Raw genomic sequence first — 22,168 nt, forward strand, 5'->3', positions numbered from 1 at the left:
TCCTGCAGAGCCTTCCTGCCCTCGAGCAGATCGACACACGCACTTAGCTTGGTGTCATCTGCAAACTTACTGAGGGTGCACTGGACGCCCTCATCCAGGTCATCGATAAAGATATTAAAGAGGACCGGCCCCAGTACTGAGCCCTGGGGGACACCACTTGTGACCAGCCTCCAACCAGATTTGACTCCATTCACCACAACTCTCTGGGCCCGGCTATCCAGCCAGTTTCTAACCCAGCGAAGCGTACGCCAGTCCAAGCCCCGAGCAGCCAGTTTCTTGAGGAGAATGTTGTGGGGAACGGTGTCAAAAGCCTTACTGAGGTCAAGGTAAACCACATCCACAGCCCTTCCCTCATCCACCAAGCGCGTCACTTTGTCATAGAAGGAGATCAGGTTCGTCAAACAGGACCTGCCTTTCATAAACCCATGCTGACTGGGCCTGATCGCCTGCTCGCCCTGCAAGTGCCACGTGATGACCCTCAAGATAATCTGCTCCATGAGCTTTCCTGGCACTGAGGTCAAACTGACAGGCCTATAGTTCCCCGGGTCTGCCCTCCGGCCCTTCTTATAGATGGGCGTCACATTGGCTGGCCGCCAGTCAACTGGGACCTCCCCCGATAGCCAGGACTGCCGATAAATGATGGAAAGCGGCTCGGCCAGCTCCTCCGCCAGTTCTTTCAGTACCCTCGGGTGCATCCCATCCGGCCCCATCGACTTGCGCACATCCAAGCTTCTTAGCAGGTCGCCAACCATTTCCTCATGAATAGCAAAGGCCACATCCTGCTCCCCATCCCCTTCCGCCAGCTCAGGGCACTGGGTATCCAGAGAACAACCGGTATTGCCGCTAAAGACTGAGGCAAAGGCGGCATTAAGCACCTCAGCCTTTTCCTCATCCTTAGTAACTAGGTTTCCCCTCGCATCCAGTAAAGGATGGAGATTCTCCTTAGTCCTCCGTTTCGCATTGATATATTTGTAAAAGGATTTTTTGTTGTCTTTAACGGCAGTAGCCAGGTTGAGCTCCAGATGAGCTTTGGCCTTTCTAATTTTCTCCCTGCACAGCCTCGCTACATCCTTGTAGTCCTCCTCAGCGGCCCGCCCTTTTTTCCAAAGATTATAAACCCTCCTTTTTCTGCTAAGCACAAGCCGCAACTCTCTGTTCAGCCAGGCCGGTCTTCTTCCACGCCGGCTCGTCTTTGGGCACGTGGGGACGGACCGCTCCTGTGCCGTTAAGATTTCCTTCTTGAGGAGCGCCCAGCCTTCCTGGACTCCTCTGCCCTTCAGAACCGCCTCCCAAGGGACTCGGCCAACCAGCGTCCTGAGCAGCTCAAAGTCAGCCCTCCGGAAGTCCAATACAGCAGTTTTACTGGTCCCCTTCCTGGCCTCGCCAAGAATAGAGAACTTTACCATTTCGTGGTCACTCTGTCCAAGACAGTTTCCGACCACTACATCTCCCACCAGTCCTTCTCTGTTTGTGAAGAGAAGGTCTAGCGGGGCACCACCCCTGGTGGGTTCACTGACCAGCTGCGTCAGGAAGCTATCTCCCACGCTCTCCAGAAACCTCCTAGACTGCTTTCTCCGTGCCGTGTTGTGTTTCCAGGATATATCCGGGAAGTTGAAGTCCCCCACGAGGACAAGCGCCGACGATTTTGCAACTTCTGTCAGTTGCCTATAAAACTCCTCATCCGTCTCCTCATCCTGGTTCGGCGGTCTATAACAGACCCCGACCAGGACGCTAGCCTTGCCGGCCTTCCCGCGGATCCTAACCCACAGGGATTCAACCTTATCATTCCCAGCCTGGAGTTCCACAACATCAAAAGATTCTCTAATGTAGAGAGCCACGCCACCACCCCCTCTGTGCTGCCTGTCCCTCCTGAAGAGCCGATAGCCAGGCATTGCAGCACTCCAGTCATGGGAGCGGTCCCACCACGTCTCCGTGATGGCAACCAAGTCGTAGCCTGCCTGCTGGACGATGGCTTCCAGCTCCTCCTGTTTGTTACCCATGCTGCGTGCATTAGTGTAGATGCACTTCAGCTGGGCCATCGCCTTCTTCCCCAGCCTAGCCATTGTTTCCCCCGGCACGGCTCCAACAAGCCTTGTTTGAGCCCCGTCCCCCTTCTCGCCTAGTTTAAAGCTCTCTCTATGAGCCCCGCCAGCTCCTGGCCTAGGATCCGTTTTCCCCTTGGAGATAGGGACCCATCTGAGGCCATCAGGCCGGGTGCCGAGTAAAGCTCCCCATGGTGAAAAAAACCCAAAATTTCTGTGCTGGCACCAGCCTCTGAGCCACCTATTAACCACGTGAGCTTTCCATGTCCTCTCCGTGCCTCTCCCTCCCCCCGTAGGGACAATACATATCTTTTTTGTCAGTGTCAGGTTTCTGAATTAAGACCTCAATTAGTATTTCAAAATGAAAAAGCAGATATTATATACCGATATATACATTTGACAGTTTTCTTACAAGCAACATATTCATTTACAAATGGTGGCACATTTTCCTATATTTGTCCAAAAGTATATTCATGGCTGCTTTCAGAGGGCTTGACCTTTATACATCCTCACATCTTTCTTAATGACCTTCATTGAACTGCAATAGCAAGTACTTGATATTACCGTTCAGTGAAGATCATTAATTTTTTTCAATTAAATGGAAGACACATATTCCTACAGCATATGACAACCATTCGTTCTTAGTAAGAAATGTTACACAGAGCTAGGGACTGTATCTGAACCACAGTACAGCTAGACTTGCAATATTTGAGGGCTCAGATTCAAACACAACTTGTCGCATCTCAGCCAGGTGCTGGGTGTCAGCTGAGCCATCGGCTAAGCCATGATGCTGGACTGTATACAGGCTTTTAGACTACAGCACATTTTAACTACAATCTCCGTGAAAGAGACTTGATTTATGACAAGCGATAACTGTCAGGATTCTACCAGCAATTTATTCAACAAACACAGCAAAGATGAATAAATGAGAAGTTTCTCTAATTTCTGAAACCATGAAGCATTATAAGATGGGAAACACATTAATAAGCTAGAATTGTAATACCAAGCAATTGGCTGGGAGATTTGTGAAAAAAGCATGATCACTGAAAGCTTGAATGAAACAAGATAGAAACAATATCCCTCTTCTTTTTATTTCTGTTTGAAAAAAGCTTATGTTTCAATAACTTGTGAGATCATCACCATGCATTACTGTTTTGGGATAGATGCACTCATATGTGGAGGCAGAGTAAAAATGCTATTTTATTAATCCACAAGGACATTAAGCTATAAGTAACATAAATCTCAAGTAGAAAACTAAACCCCACTGAAACTATTTTTTTGTTATTTACTTCACTGGGGTCAGGATTTTAGTCCATATACATTTGCTTTTTTAGGGCATAATCCCCATGTCTACTGAAAACAATGAAAGGTTTTACAATGACTGTGATGGACCTTTCATTAGGGCAGCGGTTCCCTTACAAAGGACTGTTGTCACTGCTATAGTCTTGCGGACCTTCTTCACCATTATACTTGTTATGGTCACATTCCTGAAACGGCTTTTGTCTTCTTTTATCTGAGGTAGAGTTAACAAGGTCTGTTTTTCAAAGTTTCTAATGGGCTGCTATGATCTGAAGCCATCAACAGCCCTCTTGATTTTTTCTGTGTGATTTTGTGCAACATTTTCTTCTTCGCTCGTTTTCCTCTTTGATGTCTTTGAATAACCTGGATGAGAAGGCAGGATGTACTGGTCTTATTTTTCCATTTTTTTTCTGATATGCTATCAATGAATAGGCAAGAGTAGCAATTTTATTTGTGCTTCTTTTTATCCTTATATCTACCATTGCAATTTGGGATTCTTGTCTTAATCTTTAAAAATTATTTTATCTCCTTTATAAATCTATCAGGTTTTTATATACATTCCATAGGCATTCACCAAACACATCTTCTTCAGTATGATGCTTTCTCAAGTCCTGCATCTACTTTTTCATAGGGTTTTCTAACCTTTACTTTAGCTTCCAGCTCTTCTTGAAAACATTGCATACTATTGCTTTTTATCCACTGTAATCTCAAGCAATTTTACCCTATGTAGGACTGGCAAAACTCCTGCCTTGTCTATTTTGGGGAACAGCAGTTGTGCTGGGTCTTACCTTCTACAGCCAGTGTCTGCAAGTTCTTGAATTTTAGCTTCCCCCCCCCCCCCCCCCCCCCCCCCCCCCGAAACAGGACAAGTTGCTATGAAGTATTCAGGGGTTTTGTGATTTCTTTCCCTTGGTATTTCTACAAAGTTCTTTTCCAAATGCTAGAAGAATGGAGCATCTCCCTGGGCAAAGATATGAACCACTTCAGCCTTTGCAGGACTTATAATGGGCAAGTATACTCACTGAGCTATTCCCAAGCCTAATTTAAACTTCAAGATCATTCATCCAGAGCATGTGTTTGAACAACACGAAAAGACAAATGCAAAGTCCTGTACCTGGGACAGACTGACTCTCTGCAATGACACAGGCTGAGGACTGACTGGCTGGGTAACTGCTTAGCTGGAAAGGACCTGGTGGTCCTACTGGACAGCAGGCTAAGCATGAATCAGCAGTCTGCTCTATGAACTAAACTAAAAAGAGGATAACCAGTAGATCACAGAAAGTCATTATTTCTCTTCAGTAAGAACTCTTTAGGTTTCATCTGGAAGAAAACACACACATTCAGGCTCCCCAGAACAGGAAAGATAGTGACAAACTTCAGAGGGCCATCAAGATGGTGAAGAACTGGAGCACTTGCCTTGTAGAGAGAGGCTGTGGGATCAGGCCTGTTTAATCTCAAGAAGAGGTGGCTTTGGGGGACCTAACAGCATACCTGTAAGGAGGTTAGTGAGAAGATGCAGTCTTGAGCTGCACAATCAAAACAGTGAAATTCTAACTAGACAGAAGGAAAAAAATCACTGTGATCATAATTAAGCCCTTAGAAAGGTCATTGAAGGTTTTCAGGACTGTCAGTATGGAACTCTGCTGTGCTGGATGCTGATAATGGGAGGGATTCCCTGTTTAAAAAGCCTGTAATCCAGACATCTAAAGCGGATGTACAGTGAGAGCAGAAACTGCTACAGTAAGGTGAAGTGATCTTCTAGAGGCCGCTCCTGTGCCTGGGGTCTCCTGAGTCCTAGTCCACTGCTTATACACTGCACCACACTGCACTCACGCTGTCTGCATAGATCTCTGAGTTTTCTGAAGATGAATGTTTCATAAAGCATATTGTATTTCAGAGAGAAGTGGTCATTCAGAAGATTAAGGTCTTTTTCAAATGGGATGTTCATCTCTGCCAGGTGGTATGTTAAGTCTGAGTCATAAATATCTTTTATTTCCCTGGTCAGATAGTGCAGCGGAAATGCAACTTGTCATTTTTGACTTCCAGTTTCAAGAGCCCCCAGTAAGTTTCTGAATTTGATCCTTCATTTTTAGCAACTGCCATATCCTTCAGGATATTAAAGGACCAAAATGTAAATGATGCAAAATTACTTTTTGTTTATCATTTTGTATACTTGACTGTTCCCCCCCTCTCCCCCCAGAAGTGCATCTAATGTGACCTTATATCAAGTGCACTTTACCTTCTAGAAACTTGAGGGACTATTTTAAAGCTTGAAAGAGCTTGATACTGTTGGTGGCTGCCATATATTATCATAGAAGTGGTCTCTGCTGTCCTGCTTCCAGTAGAAGTTATCCTCCTATCTCCCCTTGCAGATCAAGGTACTTTAGGACTAAAGATTTATACCGCCTTCTATCATAGTTGTATTTTTGTCTAAGAACTAATTAAAGGTGGCTGGATTTTGGTTGCTAGCCTTTTATTAGTAAATGCTAACAGGACACAGTGCTGGGATTCTCTACATTCTATACATTGCCATTATAAAGATGTTGGGGGAACACAGCTATTCAAATCTGGGACTCTGTAAGTGGATAGTTTTTTATGTTGAGAAAAACACACCAGTCAATCATAAATGCAGTCAGGCACTGAAACTTCCAAAGAATTATCTGGCTTCACTGCAGGCACAGATAAATTAGAGATTATGGGCCTAAGTCTCTTTTCGTACCAGGGTAAATCAGGAGCACCATCACTGAAGTCAACAGATCTCAACAAGAAAAGAATTAGGCCCTATGGCTTTTAATAAGAGGAATACAAAGAGTTTAATTACAAGGAATCAAGCTGAACCTCCCTTCCCCCATACACAGACAAATGCACATGCTTTCTTGTAAGGTTTGTCTCTTGTAACATTTTTGTACTTCTGTTATGCGCATCCCAACCAGATACTACCAGTGTGCAAATCATAGGGGCTTAGATGTTACAGGCATGAGGGCCATTTAAATGTAAATGTGCTGGGTGGTCAAAACACTGGTGGAGCTGTAGCTCAGTTCTATACTAAACGACTTGGTGATATCCCAAATATGCTGCAGTTTTTGACCTCCATGTTATGACTCAGAAATACAAAACAATGAGAGGAGTTCATTTTCTGTGCTAGGGAGGGAGTATCTCACCTAAGCAATACTTCTTTGAGGGATTAAAATAACGCACAGCATACGTAAATGAACAGCTGCTGGAAACTCTAGTAATACAAATATAATTTTTTATTCCCACGTACGTGAACAATGTTATATGTCTATAGAAAGATTTGAAAATAACTGATATGGAAACTTATGTTTGAGCCACCCTCTATGAAACCCTGTGACAAAAAAAAAAAAAAAAGAAAAGTAGCTGCAAGATGGAGACCCCCAGTCATGAAATATAAATATATAAATAATAGCTGAGGAACAATCTGGTGTTGTACCAGATTATTTTGACAAAAATGGAAGTACTTACAGTCTAAGTGACTATGCCTGATGCCTTCCACATCTTCAGCATGAATGAAGTGATAGCATCTCTTTCCTACAATATCTACAGGGGTCAGATCCATGTAATCACTAATCCTAAAAAGGAAAAAATACAACCTATAATTCAAGAAGGAAAAGAATACAATAATTGTCAAGTGACTCAGAAAGTGAAATCTGCAAAACAGTTTTTCACCACTATAGTAATTTTGTGAAGGCTCCATCATCAATTTGAATGCAATATCTACACAAACAAGACACAGCCTTAAAACAAATAAAGAAAAGTTTTTAAAGAAACCTTGAAATCATGTAATCCATTAAATAAGTGGAAAGTTAAATTTTAGTGCATATTCTTCCCAAAGCATAAAACCAAGAAAATTCCATGAAATTGTAAAGCATTTGTAACAATCCCAAATCCTCATTAAAAGACCAGAATGATTCAAGGTTACATAATAAAGTAAAAACATGTTACATTTATACCAAATGATTAGAGACACATTTCATTTCAACAGATTGGTCTTCTATTGGGTATATGCATGAAAAAGCTCTTCAACCATTTCTTGGCACCAAGTCCAAACTGATATTTCAAGGGATATAATTTAAATGCTGAGACATACAGATGCCTCAGGGTGTTATCTTTTTTAGTCTAATTCATTTGGGAACTCAGCTTTCACTCTGGGCCTTTTCAACTGGGACTTTGTTGTTTATTGCACATAGAGACTTTAAAATCTATTGTGCAGACCTTTGCGTGTGTGTCTGTGTGCCTGTGCGCGTGTGTGTGTGCATGTAAACTTTTGTCATTGAGTGTCAAGATGTCAAAATCCTTAAATGCAGTATGGAAAATAAAACAATTGGAAAATGCCTTGCTCACATCAGCATTTAAAAGTATGTCTGTTTTCTAGAAATTGAACGTTATTTTAGGTTTTAAAATACACTGTAATGATTGAGGTTAAGCTCCCTTTGCAGTCATAAGACATAACAGCCATCCATTTAACAGAGGTGTAAGAAACTCCAAACATCTTGATGGAAGCAGACAGCTGAAACAGCAGGAGTGTGATCCAGAGTGCAGGCCAGCGAGGAACTGGACCACATAGGTCCGAGGGGCTCCCAGCAGGCAGAGGTGGTGAGACACTGACTAGCAAAATGGTCTCAGACGGAAAGAACACATAGACAAGGAAGACTGAAGAAGGAGGAAGGAAGTATTAGATAGCACTACAGCAGCACTTGTCCCAGTAAACTCCCCCCAGAACCATGACTGATGGAGCAGGTGGACTCAGATACGCTAGCAAGAATTGTCAGATCAAGTATAGTGCAAAACACAACAGCCTTGTCCCACTTTCATGACACAGCATGCTAAAGGATGTGCACTTTTCATGCCTAGTAGTTCTAGCACTTAACCAGATGTGGGATACGCATCAGGGACACCCATCAAACAAACCACAGCTGAAATGCATCTCTTTTGCCTTCCTGGAGAGGACACTATTCACCAGACAGAGATGTCTGGAATGGTGGTAGTGGGCCTCCCTCCTGCTAAGTTACTCCATTTTGTTTGCACAGTGAATTAGGCGCTGGTAAACAAAGGACCTGGGATCTCTGACCAGTAATAAGAAACCTCATCAGAGGGAACAGAGACTGAGAATTAAAGGTTCCTGTCCCCTCGACTGTATATATATATAAATATATTTATATACGTATATATATTTATACTAAACAAAGTGTGTAAACTGTACCTGGAACAGGAACCAGAACTCAAGTCTCTCTCCCTCCCAGATCTACACTCGCCTCAATGGCACAGTTTGCTGCCTCTTTGCCTTTGGAGGTGGCCCTGCTTTAAGATCAGGGAGGAGAAATGCCCCCCTGCCCAACCCGGTACATAGGAAGGGGCAATCTCCTGGCAGACAGAAGCTCTGTCCTCGTGTGACTGTTCCAGTGGCTGTGGGGAAAGGATATGTCAGCTTGAACTGTCACATTTTTGTGAGATAGCAGCACAGATATGGACAGCTAGTAGAATGGGAGCAGTTGTGCTGTGAAAGGGGAGAAGCAGGTTGTGCAGTGGCACAGCCATGGCCCTGTGATGCACCCAGTCTGTGGGTGCTACAGTCTGCAGGGAAGATGATCATTCTGCTCTCCCCTCTGGTAAATTTGATTCAGCTTTATTTTGTTTCTCTGCAGCAACATGTTTGTGCAAAGTCTTTATATTTAAAAGTGAACAAAGCACGGCCACTGTGGAAGCAGATTCACAAACACTTAAGTTTCAGAATAATATTAATAAACAGCAGTTCAAAACAGACATAAGATGAGGACATAAAGGATGTCTTAGATTAAAAAAAAATGGGAAAAAAAAAACAGAAGAGAGAATATGAAGATATAAGTGATGATCACTGGCAAGCCACTACACCAAAACCAGAAGGAAAAGAAATTGCATCAAATAGGACACTCATGCTTATATCAAAGATGGAAAATAGATCATTCACAGGGAGAAAAGAAGAAACATTATAATGTATCTTAGAGCACTAGTTGTAAGACAGATCTTGTGGATCCTAAGCCCTCTGACAAAATAAAGCAACAGGTTGATCAGTAGGAACTTGGGTCTGCTGAATAGACAGACCTGATCCTGCAAAACATAAGCACAGGCAGATCAGCGGTTCCAATGACTTACAGGACTATTAACATAATTGAAATTTAAAGATAGGGATATGTGCTTTGCTTAATAAGGAACAAATTGTGCAGACACTTGTAGGCTTGAAGCTCTCTACGCAAGATTCTGCACATCTTAAGGAACTACTGTCAACCGTTGTTATGACCAAATGGCCAAATCCCTTGCATTTAGAATACAGAGTGGATTATTTCTTTTTGGGCATGTATTAGCAGATATGGCTATAGAAGTCCACATCAAACTGGGCTACAGCCTCTCCCTAGACAGTCTCTAATCACTAACAGTTGACACTAAAAACACAGAGATTGATACTGTCCTCTAGCAGCAGTCTCTTTATTTTGGTTTCAGTTCTTTTATCATAGTTGAAGAACAAAATATTAATTGATAGAAAGAGCCAGTGCACTAACTGATCTTGTCTCAAAGGGAAGCTAACTGTTGACTAGTTCCTGCACTGAGTTCTGGATTCTGATGCAGATCTCTTCATTCAGAGGAAAGTAACAAGATGCACCCAAAGACTTGAGTAATGTCACTCCTGCTCCCTGCTGTTGCAAGCAGGCAACCACTTGGAAAACCAGGAGTACTATTGATCTCACCCCTGCTGATCCAATGGTCCACTGTGAGCATTTATTTCAGTTAAGTAGCATGGCTTCTGCTCCATACTCCCCGCGGCTGCCAGTAACTCCCCATTGCTCCATAAATAGTGCTTACAGCTTCCCCAGCATAGATCTATTTTTCTCTATTTTCATCAGTGTTGCACTTGCTTTACCGTTGCACCACAAAGAATTTCCCTGCTGCCCCCAAGTGCCACGAGTCAAGCCCATATATTCAGGACAGGATACTTAAGTTCCTTTTCTATAGCCCCAGAAAAGAGATCCCAACTTCCCTGACTCGGAGAATGGCCTTGGCAGACGCCCAGATAATTCATCTGACAGCTTCACATCAGCTGTTCAGTTACTTCCTTCCCTTCTTTTGCCCTTTCCATTCCTCCAGCTTTAATAGCCTTATTCTACTTTGTACATGCTATGAAATCCAAGACCTGTCAATCTAACACTATTTTCCATCAGTGGAAACCCTGCTGTCTCAGTGAGCTAACGTTCACCTCTCACTCCTAGCAGAAGAGTTTCTACTATTTGAAATGTCTTTTATAATTTTTATAACGCTGCCACCAAGGCTTAAAATATAACTATTTTAAGATAAATTCAAGTACCATCAGATGCATTCTACCCTACCATAGGAGATAAAATCCATCACAGACAGGGAAAAGTGACTTTATGATGTCTTTATCTTAACTAATGAAAAACATTATTAAGCTCAACGTTTTCTTGTATAAGTCAGCTAGCTTACCAGAGTTTACCACATTATCTGCTCTTTCTATGTTATTACCAAACAAAACTCTATGTCTGATGCACCTTAGGTTTTTCAGTGATGACTTTCTCAAGTCATCAATTTTATAGTTTTATTGCTACATGACAGTAAAGGAAAACTTTGAGAAAAAAGTTTCATTAAAAAAAAAGACATACACAATATAGGGTTCATAAAAATACCAAACTAACAGCAGAGAAAGTGTAAATCTTTCTAACACAGTCCAAAAATTCATACCACACCTGACCTGATGAAATACTTCATTTTTCACATTCATTTCATTCCTGGCATTTTTTTTTGTTGAGTTTGCCAGCAAAGGTAACAGTAAGTGCAGGTGATTTTGTTAAAAGGAAATGTGTTAATTAGGATCTGGACAGATACCAGCAACTCATTTTACAGAGTCCATTGATGAGCTCTGCAGTGGAAGCAGTTTTCCATTACTAACAGAGTAGGTCACAGTCAAATCAAAGACTAAGGCTAAAGGTTTCTTCTAGATGCTACTGCTAAACCTCTGAGCTCTTTCACCAGCAGCCAGATTATACAGAATCTAGAAGCTCGTTGGGTAGAATCACAGGCAAAAAGCCAGCCCAAACTTTAATACTGCTGTCAACTTTCTCTGTGACCTTGTTCAAATCACTTTCTATGTCTCAATTTCTCCAAACTTCAGCAAATATATTCTCTTTTAGAAAATACACAGACCGTATTCTCTTTAATAGCCAAGTAATATTATTACTAATATTATTGTGGCTGTTTAGCAACATAACAGCAAAGATAACCTCATAATTGAAACCCAAGATTATTTTAAATTGTGTAAGGCCCTGATTTGACAAAGCATTTGAGTTTATGTTGATGTGCTATCCTGAACAGAGGTATTCCATTACTGTGCATACCAAAGAGCTTTAGCTCTTAATTCATAATATGCTGTGGATGTTGTCACAGGAAAAGCTTGCCTGAGTCATCTTGCTTGTTCTAGTTTTTGATGACAGGTCCTCATGACCCAATGTTTTTGGCTGAGTTACATTCTTCTTTTCCAATCTTTCTCCCATATCTTAGACTTCCATCAACAGACCCAGACTTCCTTATTATTTATATTTTCCTTCTCGGATCTCTTCACTCTGCTCTACATACCTATTTCCTAGATTTTATTTGATTTTCTCAGGGCCCTGAGGGCACCAATAAGCATTAAAAGTCTTGACCAGGCCCTTTGGGGTTTCCTCCACCCTTCCCAGACTGAGGCCCCCACATCAGCCCAGCGAAGCTGCAGCAGGGCCCAGCTCCAGCTCCCCACAGCCCTGCCCTGCCTGGCCATGGGTCCCACTGACCCCAGCCCACCCATGTGCCCATGTCCCAGACTGGTCTCGGCCTGGCCCTGTTCCCAGGGAGTTGCCCCCTGGTGCCCTGCTCCTGGTGTGACAGGCCTGGCTGCCAGGCCCTGCCCTGCCCTGATGGACCTGCATGGGGAGCACCCACTGCTCCTGGTGCCCTCACCACAGGCAGCAGACAGCTGAGGTTAAATCCTATCTTCTGCTGTCGTAGATCACTCATCCCTATCACATTGAACATAGCCTTCCCCAAACAATTCCTCATCACCTGTTCCCATTTCACTGCTGCCTGTCCCAACATGCCCTTAAACAAGTTTATTCTACATTTTTCCCAGCTCTTAGCTGCAACAGATCCCACCTGTCTAGCCTACTATCTAGGCCATCTGTGCTTCTGTTCCATTAAACACTAAGCACAATGTGTTGTAATCTGCAAATTTGTTCAAAACCAGAAAACTTCAGGGAGCAAGACTGGTGGAGAGGAGGTCAGGGGAGCATAAAGAAAGCCATACAAGTCAGACCAGAAGTCTAGTCCTGAATCTTGCCTCTGATAGGGACAATGGGAGATTGTAAAAGGCAAAGAAAACTTAGAGGAAGCTTTCCTGATCTATCCTCCCCTGGTTCAGCAACATGTCCTGCAAATTATGGTTTTAAATTATTCTTTATCCTCTAAGAATGCAAGGTACTGAAGGTGATGACAGTGAGAGTGAATCTAGTGCTCTCATACAACACCAGGATGACACTGCAGGAGTCACAGATTTCAAAACTTTTTACCAAGCCAATAGAATAAAGAATACACACAGCTAAAGCAAAGAAAAAAGGAGCTAAAAGCTGTACCTATTTTCACAGTAAATGATATTGAGGTCCATATTCACACGAGTGACAAACATGTGGCAGTCAATCCTGACTTCATTAATTGTAGGAGGTGGCAAAGCATGAGCAACGACAACAAGTCCCATGATTTGGCTGGGTACTGTCCGTCCATGAGACAGTGACACTCTCAGACGTAACCGGCCTGTTATATGAATCACCTGGAAAATAAAAACAGTAAAAGAAACCCCAGTGAATTCTGGATGCAACTGTGACATCAGTTTCTTTTAAAGGATAACATTACTATACCCTACAGAGCACTTAATACAGCCAAAAATTGTAATAATTAACTGCCAGTGCTAGTGCTAGCTTATTAATATTGTCTGTCTAAATGTCCTCACGACAAAAAAGAAGACAGGAACATAACAGGCAAATGGTTCACATTTATCAAATAAAAGCTCAGAACTCCTGTGCTATTGATTTTTGTTTTGGTGGTTGTTACAGAAAGAGAAAATGATAATACTATTAAAAAAACTAGAAATCCAATGAAAGGAAAGAGGGAAGGGGAGAAAATTGAAATAATGAAGGTAGAAAGGGAGCATTAATTTCCTAACATTCGGAGACTGAATATGAGACAAAAAGATCAGCAGTTTTGAAACTTTTCCAGAATGGATTTAATTGAATTGCTAGTCAACTAACAGCATGGACGCTGCTTACAGCCTTGATTTACTTCTTTATGGTTGGCAATTTGAGAAGCAAGTGTACAAGTGATCAAATTGTTCAGCCACAGGATGGTCTTCTTGTATCTACAGCAAGCTTTTAAAGAGTTGGTAGAAATATAATGTCTTTGCTTAATGCACTATATATGTATTGAAGTGCTGATGGTCTTTCTCTCCCTATTCACAAGATAATGCCAGAAGATGCCCAGGAGATCCAGTTGTACTCCTGGAGAGTGAAAGTCTAAGAACGCTGCCTGAAATGGAATAAGTTGAAACTCCGCATAAAGAATAACCCCACCATTCCAGCTTCACTCCTTCAGGAGTTCTACTGTGGAAAAAAATAAGGGGATTGTTTTTCCAATAAAATAAAAGGACCAATAATAAAAGCAGCCAGACATCAAACTGAAAATGGAAATTGAAGTTCCTGCACTCGTGCATAAGAGAGTCATAAGAACTCCAACATAAGCTGAAGGCTTTCTCAGATTTTCACTCTCAGAGTGTGTTCCAGCATCAACATGAAGAACAGGCTTACAAGGTGTCCTCTGTTGGGTCACTTTCACTGTGATCCCAGAGTTGGTACTCAGAGGTCTACAGAGATGTTGCTTGTTACTGGTGGAGGTGACAGAGATGGGATGTAGTTACATATCCACTGATACTCAACTCACAAAGACAGCAGCCAAGCCGTTTGCTTACTTCTGATGAGACTGATAGTTAATAGAAAGTGAGAGAGAAGAAACTCTTCCATTAATAAGACTGAAAACCACACAGTGCACCCAAATTCAAATCTAACCCATGCTAGCAAATCTGTGATCTAAGCCTTGAAGTGACCCCACTGCTCCACCCGCCACCTTAATTATTAAAGCATCTGCCTTCTCCACTATTTATTTTTCGGCTCCAGCCAGTGTGGTGGATCAGAATGAGAAAAGTGCTTATCTGTTGTGTTTGTCCATTTCAGTTGCAGGTTTCTGACCACCCACATTGGAAGTAATTATTGTCTGAACTCGCACTTAATGCACCTTCCAAGAGCAAACTATTCTATGAATATTTGAAGAAGTACCTAAAGGCAAGGATGCAAAAACACCATTTCAAACACACTTTTTTTTTTTTTTCCCTAGACCTCATTAACTAATGAAGAAATAGCTAAAAGAATAGGATTAACTTCACAGGAGGGGCAGTAATAGTGTATTTTGCTCCTTCTAGCTAGGCTTGCATGTACATATGCTTTTTATCATTATCTGTCTCATTTTATCACGCAGTTTCAGCTTACTGCACATACTCAAATCTGCAAACGCTTGGAAAAATGCTGATGGATAACGCGTAATAATGTGAAAAATAACCTTATGCTGAACGTGCTATGCAAAAGTATTGTTGTTCAGTTGTTTTTTCATAAAACTCCTTATGCTAATATGTTTGAAGTTGGCACTATCACTTGGGGGAATTTTTAAGATATATCATACTTAAAATCCATTTATCTCTTCCTCGTATTTTTTGAAACCTCCATGTCATTTGCAGCTAAATATCAACATAATTTATTTTTGAACAACTGTCTGTTCAATCAAAAAAAAAATCAATTTTTTTATTTTTATTTTTTGATTCCTCATCTGAAATACACCTTAGATGTAGTATTACCCCAAGTGATGGTTCCAAACCTGCTACACACACTATATTTTAACGTTGCTGAATTTCAAGAAAGTTTGCTTCCAGATTCAAATTTTTAAGCTTGTTCCTAGCTCTTTCATGGATCAAGACATGTTCTAAATTCCCACGTGAATTCAAATTTTAGGGGTCAGCACTCAACTGCATTCTGATTCTGTACACTGGGAAATGCCTTCAGTTCCAGTGCCTGTGTGTCTCTAAAGAAACTGTATTTCCATGCCAGAAGTCCCTTTCTATGACAACATTAGTCAAACTCACCAAGTGGGAAACCTAATTGGTAGTAAAAAACAATTCTAGCTGTCATGACCTTGTCTACATTGTGAGTATTGCCACTTTTAACATTGGTTCATTTGAACTGGGATTAGGGGTGATAGGAATTATAGGGTCAATTATCGCCAGTAGCTAAAATAAATCTGTTTATAATTCAATCCCACAGCAATAGTCTATCATATCCTAAAGCAGTATTATGACTTTAATGAAGTTAAATTGCAAGAATAAACTGTTTTATGAAGGCCAGTACTTGGATGCAGATGTAAATATTTAACAAAAATTTGCTAGGAATATTCTGAAAAGCAAAAAAAAAAAATAAATTAAAAATGCAGCTTTCCTGTGCAGTTTTATTTTTAAGTGCTTTCTTCTGAACAATCCAAATTTGTTTTTAAATGAAAATTGTCTTTTTTTTTCCTATTAATAATATAGAAATAGATTGTTACATTTAGATATCACAGTAAGAGAAGATGGTGCTACCGTGTTCTGTCAACTATAAAAAAGTGGGTAAATGCTATATTCTTGACCAAAGGGATATTAAGGAATTTTGTATGTGAAGAGCTGTACAAATTTCTCCAGCATTTCTCTGTGCACCTGCTAAATTAACAAGGTGCACTGAAATTAGAAGAAAGATTACCATTTTTATTTATTTTTTAATTTAATGGGAGCTGGACTGGCTTAACAGTTCAGAGACTTTTTTTTTTCTCCTTACAAATTGTTTACTGGCATTTGTTGTAACTTCCTTAATGATTTCATCATATAGAAGCAGAGGGAGATGCTGTGATTGCAACAAAATTTGTGACCTGATCTAGACCAGGCTTTGACATAGAACATTCCAACTTGTACTATTGCTTGTAAAGTAACCTAGTTGTATAATATTTGTATGTGGATAGACAGGTGGGTGAAACAAAAAGCATTCTGCAACAATAAACCTGTTAACCCTGTGAAATGAGTATAACACATACCCTGCTTTAAAAATGTCAGACTGAAGCAAAACAAATACTCTAAAAATCTTCTGTAGGGTTTAATTGCTTTGTTAAAAAATGTTAAATCAACTTTCCCTGACATTCCAGTATTGGATAAAAATCATTATTTGGCTTTTATTCTTAGCTGATTAGAAAAGGGATTTGCAAAATATTGTAAGTACATATAAACACAGTTTATGATGAGTGTGGGAGTGTTAACAAGCCACATTGCTTGGACAAATATATATTTCTTTTCCCTGCCATATGCTCTCTTTAGTCATCTGTTAGCAATAAGCACTCAGATGTGCTCTACTAATGTCTTCTCATTATAAACAAGCACATCACAAAGACCTTGATAAAACCTTCCCTCTGTCAATACTTAAGGAAAGGAAAGCCCAGCACTTGAAAAACACATCTGGAACCTGCTCATCATTCTTTAAAGCTAAATCTCACCTCTAGAGATGCAAATATTTTCTTTGTCAAAAGGCATCTTTAAAAATTACAGCTATTTTTTTCACATACATGTGATGTAAGAGGAAGGGCATGTATTACCAGAGGCAATAAAAAGCTGCAAGCATGAAAAATCTGTGAATTTTACCTTTCAGATGTCTCTGTGTTCTTCAAAAGTTAAACTTCCATTAGAAAAAAAATTCTAAACTATTTCTTTTGTTCTCTGTGTAAATCACTATGCCAATTCACTATGGCACTGAAACCACAGCACTTGCAGAACTGCCCCTTCCACTTCATTTCTCTTAATAAGACATTAAATTTGAAGCCTTAAAGTTATAGCTTAAATTTTGACAAGATGGTCATGTATGAAAACATACTGATTTAGTTTATGTGTCTGGATATTTATTCAGCTGTCTTATAACAAATCACAGATACATTTATCCCCCTTTACAAAAACAACTGTGATTCACAGGAGTTTATATATTTGTTTTTGTCTCTCAAAGGTGTTATTTGTATCTTTCCAAAATCAACACCTAAATCTTTAAAATGCACTTAATTTCAACTGCTAAAATTGGCTGAAGAAATATCTTACAACCTATAGCCATGTTCTTACATTAGTATTTTGAAGAGCTGTGTGCTCATTCACTCACAGATACATGAACACTCATCTCAAAACCTGCCTGTGACACTAGCAAGACACGTTTTAATGCTCCACAAGATAAATGGTTTCAGGTCATTTCCAAGCTAAGACTGGACATTTGGAAGTAGGCTTTCCTCTGAACTTCCCAAAGAAAAGAGAGTCCAATATTATATTTGCAGTTCACACAGTGATATCCTAAAAATTCTCCTTTTCTCACATCAAAGTAAATCCATGACTATCAACCTAAACTTTAGTAAAGGTTTCTTTATCCATCAATGCTGTCTTGTTTTCTCCCTGTACCCTACTGTAGTGCAGCATTTCTATTTGCTTATGTTTCTTCATGGTCAGAAGCCATTTACTTTTGGGGTTCTGCTGCCTCGTCCTCACTGAAACAAAAGCTTGCTCTCCCAGTCTTCAGGAAAGCTTTAGAAAAATACGTAACTTGCCTATCCTTATCATTCAGCAGCAGCTGGGGTCGAAGAGGTCCAGTAAGATCTTGTGTTTACAATTCCAGTAATACTTGCATATCCCTTACTCAGACCTACTGCTGACTACATAGTGAACACTGTATTTGCAGTGTGTGCTATGTAAAGTAGTTTGCACACAGCCAATGGCCACTCTTGGGGATTCCTGCATGTCTGGAAACTTGACGAATTACCCCTCAGATAATGACGTTAAAGATAAAGTTTGTAGATGCATGCTCCTGTTGTATCACTGTCTCTTTTCCTCTCTAACCATCATATATTTTTCCCCTTGTTAACATCACCCATCTCCAGCTTCGTGAGTATCACCTACCTTACCTACCTTTTTGGGTGCCATAACAGAATAACATGTCTACTTACAGTAAATGTTCTCAACTCTTATTTGGTTCAGAAGTTTGCTGCTTCAGTTTTATCCTTTAAGAACTGCTTGTAGAACAAAGGAAAATAGTAGTTAGTGCAGCTGTGAGTGAGTCATTCTGAACCAAGGTGGCTAAGAAAAAGAAGTTAGGCAGTAATCTCTGAATCCTTAGAAACGGCTTTGCAAGTAAAATGCAGTCAGTCTTAATTCAGTTATGCACTGAATACTACCTGAACCTCTGTTAAGAGTTGTGGTCTTGAGCACCCTTTCAAAGAATGCAAGTCTGATTTCAAGGAGGGTGAACATTATTCCTAACACATACATAGTTTCAAGGTCAATAGCCTCTTTTCCATCTGCAAGTACATTTCAAATCCCCTCAAATACACCTGCAAAAGACAGTCTGGAAATGGAAATGGTATTTACATTTAAACAGCATATTTGGTCTCGGGATGTATTTTATTGTTAAAAAGTCAATACTAGGTTTTGGAGACACTCTTGGCTTTTTCCCTCTTTCCCCCAATATCACTCTCTCCAAATAATAAGATTCAAAAGCTATTTCACTGCTTAAAACAGTCAGAGGCAGAATTTAGGCTAATCCTAAGGGGTTTAACAATGTATCTGTATGAGACCTCGAACTCATTGGATACTTAAAGACAAGCATCACATGAGAAACACCCTGGCTTGGCAGGCTTAGTTCACAGCTCTTGCTCAATATCAAAAAGGACCCAAATAGAGCATTATTTATTGCATGTGAGAACTATTGAGTCCAGTAGCAAGCATAATAGCCAGAGTCACTTTCGTTCATGTACACCATAGGGAAGAGCTGATCTTCTGCACAAAAGTTAGTGTTTTGAGAAATCGTGTGAAAAGCTGCTTGGATGCCTAATTCCAAGTCTTCCTCAACCTCAGGACACACAAGGTCTTATCTCCCACTTGTCTCTCGCTAGATAATAAACTACAAGGAAGGGGATGGGAACCACTTTCTTACTCTCCAAATGACTGAAGCCGAAACAAGAACCTGACACTGCCCATCTTACACATATCATATGAAGCTCGCTGATATGGAAATGGCTAGGTTAGGGTTATCTAAAGAACAGATTGCAACTTTGTGCAAGTAATGGAAGACTGTTGTGTGAGAAGCAACTCATAAAGCTGTTATTAAGAAAAAAAAAAAAAAAACAAAAAAAACCCGCATATCTTCAAGAGTGTGCAATAGATTGTTTTTCAAGAGTCATCAGATTGTAACAGTCTAGGAAAAGAACAGTAGACCAGAGGTTGCTCAAGAATAATTAATAAAAAATATATCTGCATTTTAGATAGCATTAGATCAACACTGTTAAATCCTTAATTTATGGCTGATTTTTCATTCTGTTCCATAAGAGCACCTCCATTTTATTATTTAGGGTAATATATTAGGAGCAATTATTTAGTACAGCATAGCACAATGTCCTGCACTGTATACTGACGCATATGTATCGTTATCAACATGATGGCTCTTATGTCAGCACTCTGAGGCCCAGTCTTGCACTGACATTCACTGTAGTAGTAAAAGTTGTATGATCGAGACCCTCCATTCAAAAGCATACTTGTATTGTAAAATATGTTATCATTCCTTTCTTTCCTGTGTTGTGATTTTTTATTAATTGGAACATATCGGCAACCTGTTTTTCTCTAAAATAAAGATCATGTAAAGCCAACACTCCTGAAATCAGCCTTATAGCATAAGCAAAGCAAACATTGTGTTGAGTAATTATACATTAAAATTTTTCATTTATTTTGCCTTATACAACTGCAAAGGTGTCCATTTTCATAATCAGCCTCCTCAATAGGCACTCCGTACATTTTACTGATAAACAGTATCTTTTAAATATATGCAGTGTTAGTAATTCAACATGCCAGCTTTTATTTTAATACCTTTGAACCCTTTTCCTTTTTAAGATCTCTTATTAACAACTCAATCTATCAATGGTGCATTATTTTTTCATAATCCAAAACTTACAAGCATTTGAAGAAGGTCAGCTTAAGAAATGGAAAAAGAAGAAACTGAATGAAATCACCACACTGCAACCTGAAAAAGTAGCCATAAAAATTGGTTTTATAACAGAATACTTTTTGAAGTAATTGGCACAAAGACTGTTCTAGTGCAGATTGCTGCAAGAGTGCTCTTGGCAAGAACATCATAAGCACCAGCAAAACTTTAATATGCTCAAACAGCCAAATACAAACTGACACCAGGAACCCATGTGTGGCAACAAACAGGAGAAAATAAAGTATCTATCTCAATTTAATACAAACCTACATACAAAGGGATCAATTTTTACAGTTCGTGGTTTAGCATACAATAGAGCTGTCCTCAGAGTGAATACAGAGTAGCTATACATAAGAAATTAGAATTATCAATTCGGGGGAATTTCTCAAGAGTCCTTTTGATATGTAATACAGCAAATATAATGACTAAGAAACCAGACATCAATGCATTAAATGAGATCAGGTTGAGATCTATTTAGAAAAGACAGGTTTAAGCTGGAAAAAGAATCTCTTTGATATGACCTCCAGAGCAGACGATTTGCAGGATTCAAGATGAGCAGATTTACTCTTGCATATCTGCTTACTTCACAGCTGCTTTTAAATATAAACTCTATAATATCTAATATTGAGTTATTGCAGAATTAAGTCTATATAGTAAAAAAGATTAAGAACCTGGGATTTTCTTATACTCCTACCAAATGTTATAATGGATTTTGTATATTGAATTCAGAGGAATAAATGAAACATAGTTAATTTTAAAGCTAGCTCATGTAACTAATTTATTTCTAAATGATCTATTAGAATCTGGCTACTGCTGATCTACACAAGGAATCTGGAATGCATCAGAAATTTTGGTAGTCTGTTTCCCTGATTTATGACCAATACTTATTTAACCCTGAAATTCAAAAGATAGCTCCACTTTAACAGATTTTCTACTGCAAGTCCCTTGGTGTTCAAATGTGTTGCACTTTTTTTTTTTCTTCTCATAGAATGTTTGCAGTCCCCTTTAAAAATAATGCCTTAAGGATATTTTTTCCTTAATACCATTTAAAGAAAGTTGAAAGCATTTAGTTATTGAAGTGTGCTGGGTTCTAACAGAGGCATTGTCAACCCTGCCCATGAGCAAACTCCTGGAGCTTGCTATTTGAGAATTCTGGTGCTCCTGTGAGCAGTAAAAAATAAACTTGAGAAAGGACTTTTGTTGCATCAGTTCCAACACAGTTTATTGGAGTATCTGCGGGTAGCGGGAACTGGCTACATCATTTTGCAACAGAGAGGCTGAAAAGGTGTTTTTTTAAAAGTTAGCCTGAATCCTGTATGCCAGGGCAACCAAGTCTTGTTGCATTAAAGATAGCCAATAATAAATATTCTTCAGATGTAGTGTCTTTACTTCTATCTTTGGAGAGAGAAATAAAGGTGTTTTTTTTCCTTTTTTTTTTTTCCCCTCACATTTTTTGATGTACTTCTTAGCAACCCAACAATTACCTTAGGTGATTCTCTGCACAGTGAGCAAGGACTAGATAAAACAAAATATCTGACATTAATGCATTTTTTTACACACACACAGAAAAAAAAAAGAAAAAAGAAAATTATGTTGTTTGTAAAGAAAGAAATGGATTCCCAA

General features: G+C 39.9%; 1 protein-coding gene across 5 annotated transcripts in view; it reads right to left on the reverse strand.

Moving 5' to 3' along the window:
- Window positions 1-22,168, reverse strand: part of NPAS3 (neuronal PAS domain protein 3) — a 624,784-nt gene that overhangs the window by 21,669 nt on the left and 580,947 nt on the right. For all 5 annotated transcript variants that reach the window (XM_050710846.1, XM_035552119.2, XM_035552117.2 and 2 more), the window contains 2 exons: window positions 13,007-13,200; window positions 6,825-6,931 (listed from right to left, as the gene is read on the reverse strand). In XM_050710846.1, coding sequence (XP_050566803.1) covers window positions 6,825-6,931; window positions 13,007-13,200 — 301 coding nt within the window. The remainder of the gene's footprint in view (window positions 1-6,824; window positions 6,932-13,006; window positions 13,201-22,168) is intronic.

The sequence above is a fragment of the Cygnus atratus genome, chromosome 5 (assembly GCF_013377495.2).
Source record: "Cygnus atratus isolate AKBS03 ecotype Queensland, Australia chromosome 5, CAtr_DNAZoo_HiC_assembly, whole genome shotgun sequence".
Classification (NCBI taxonomy): Eukaryota; Metazoa; Chordata; class Aves; order Anseriformes; family Anatidae; genus Cygnus; species Cygnus atratus.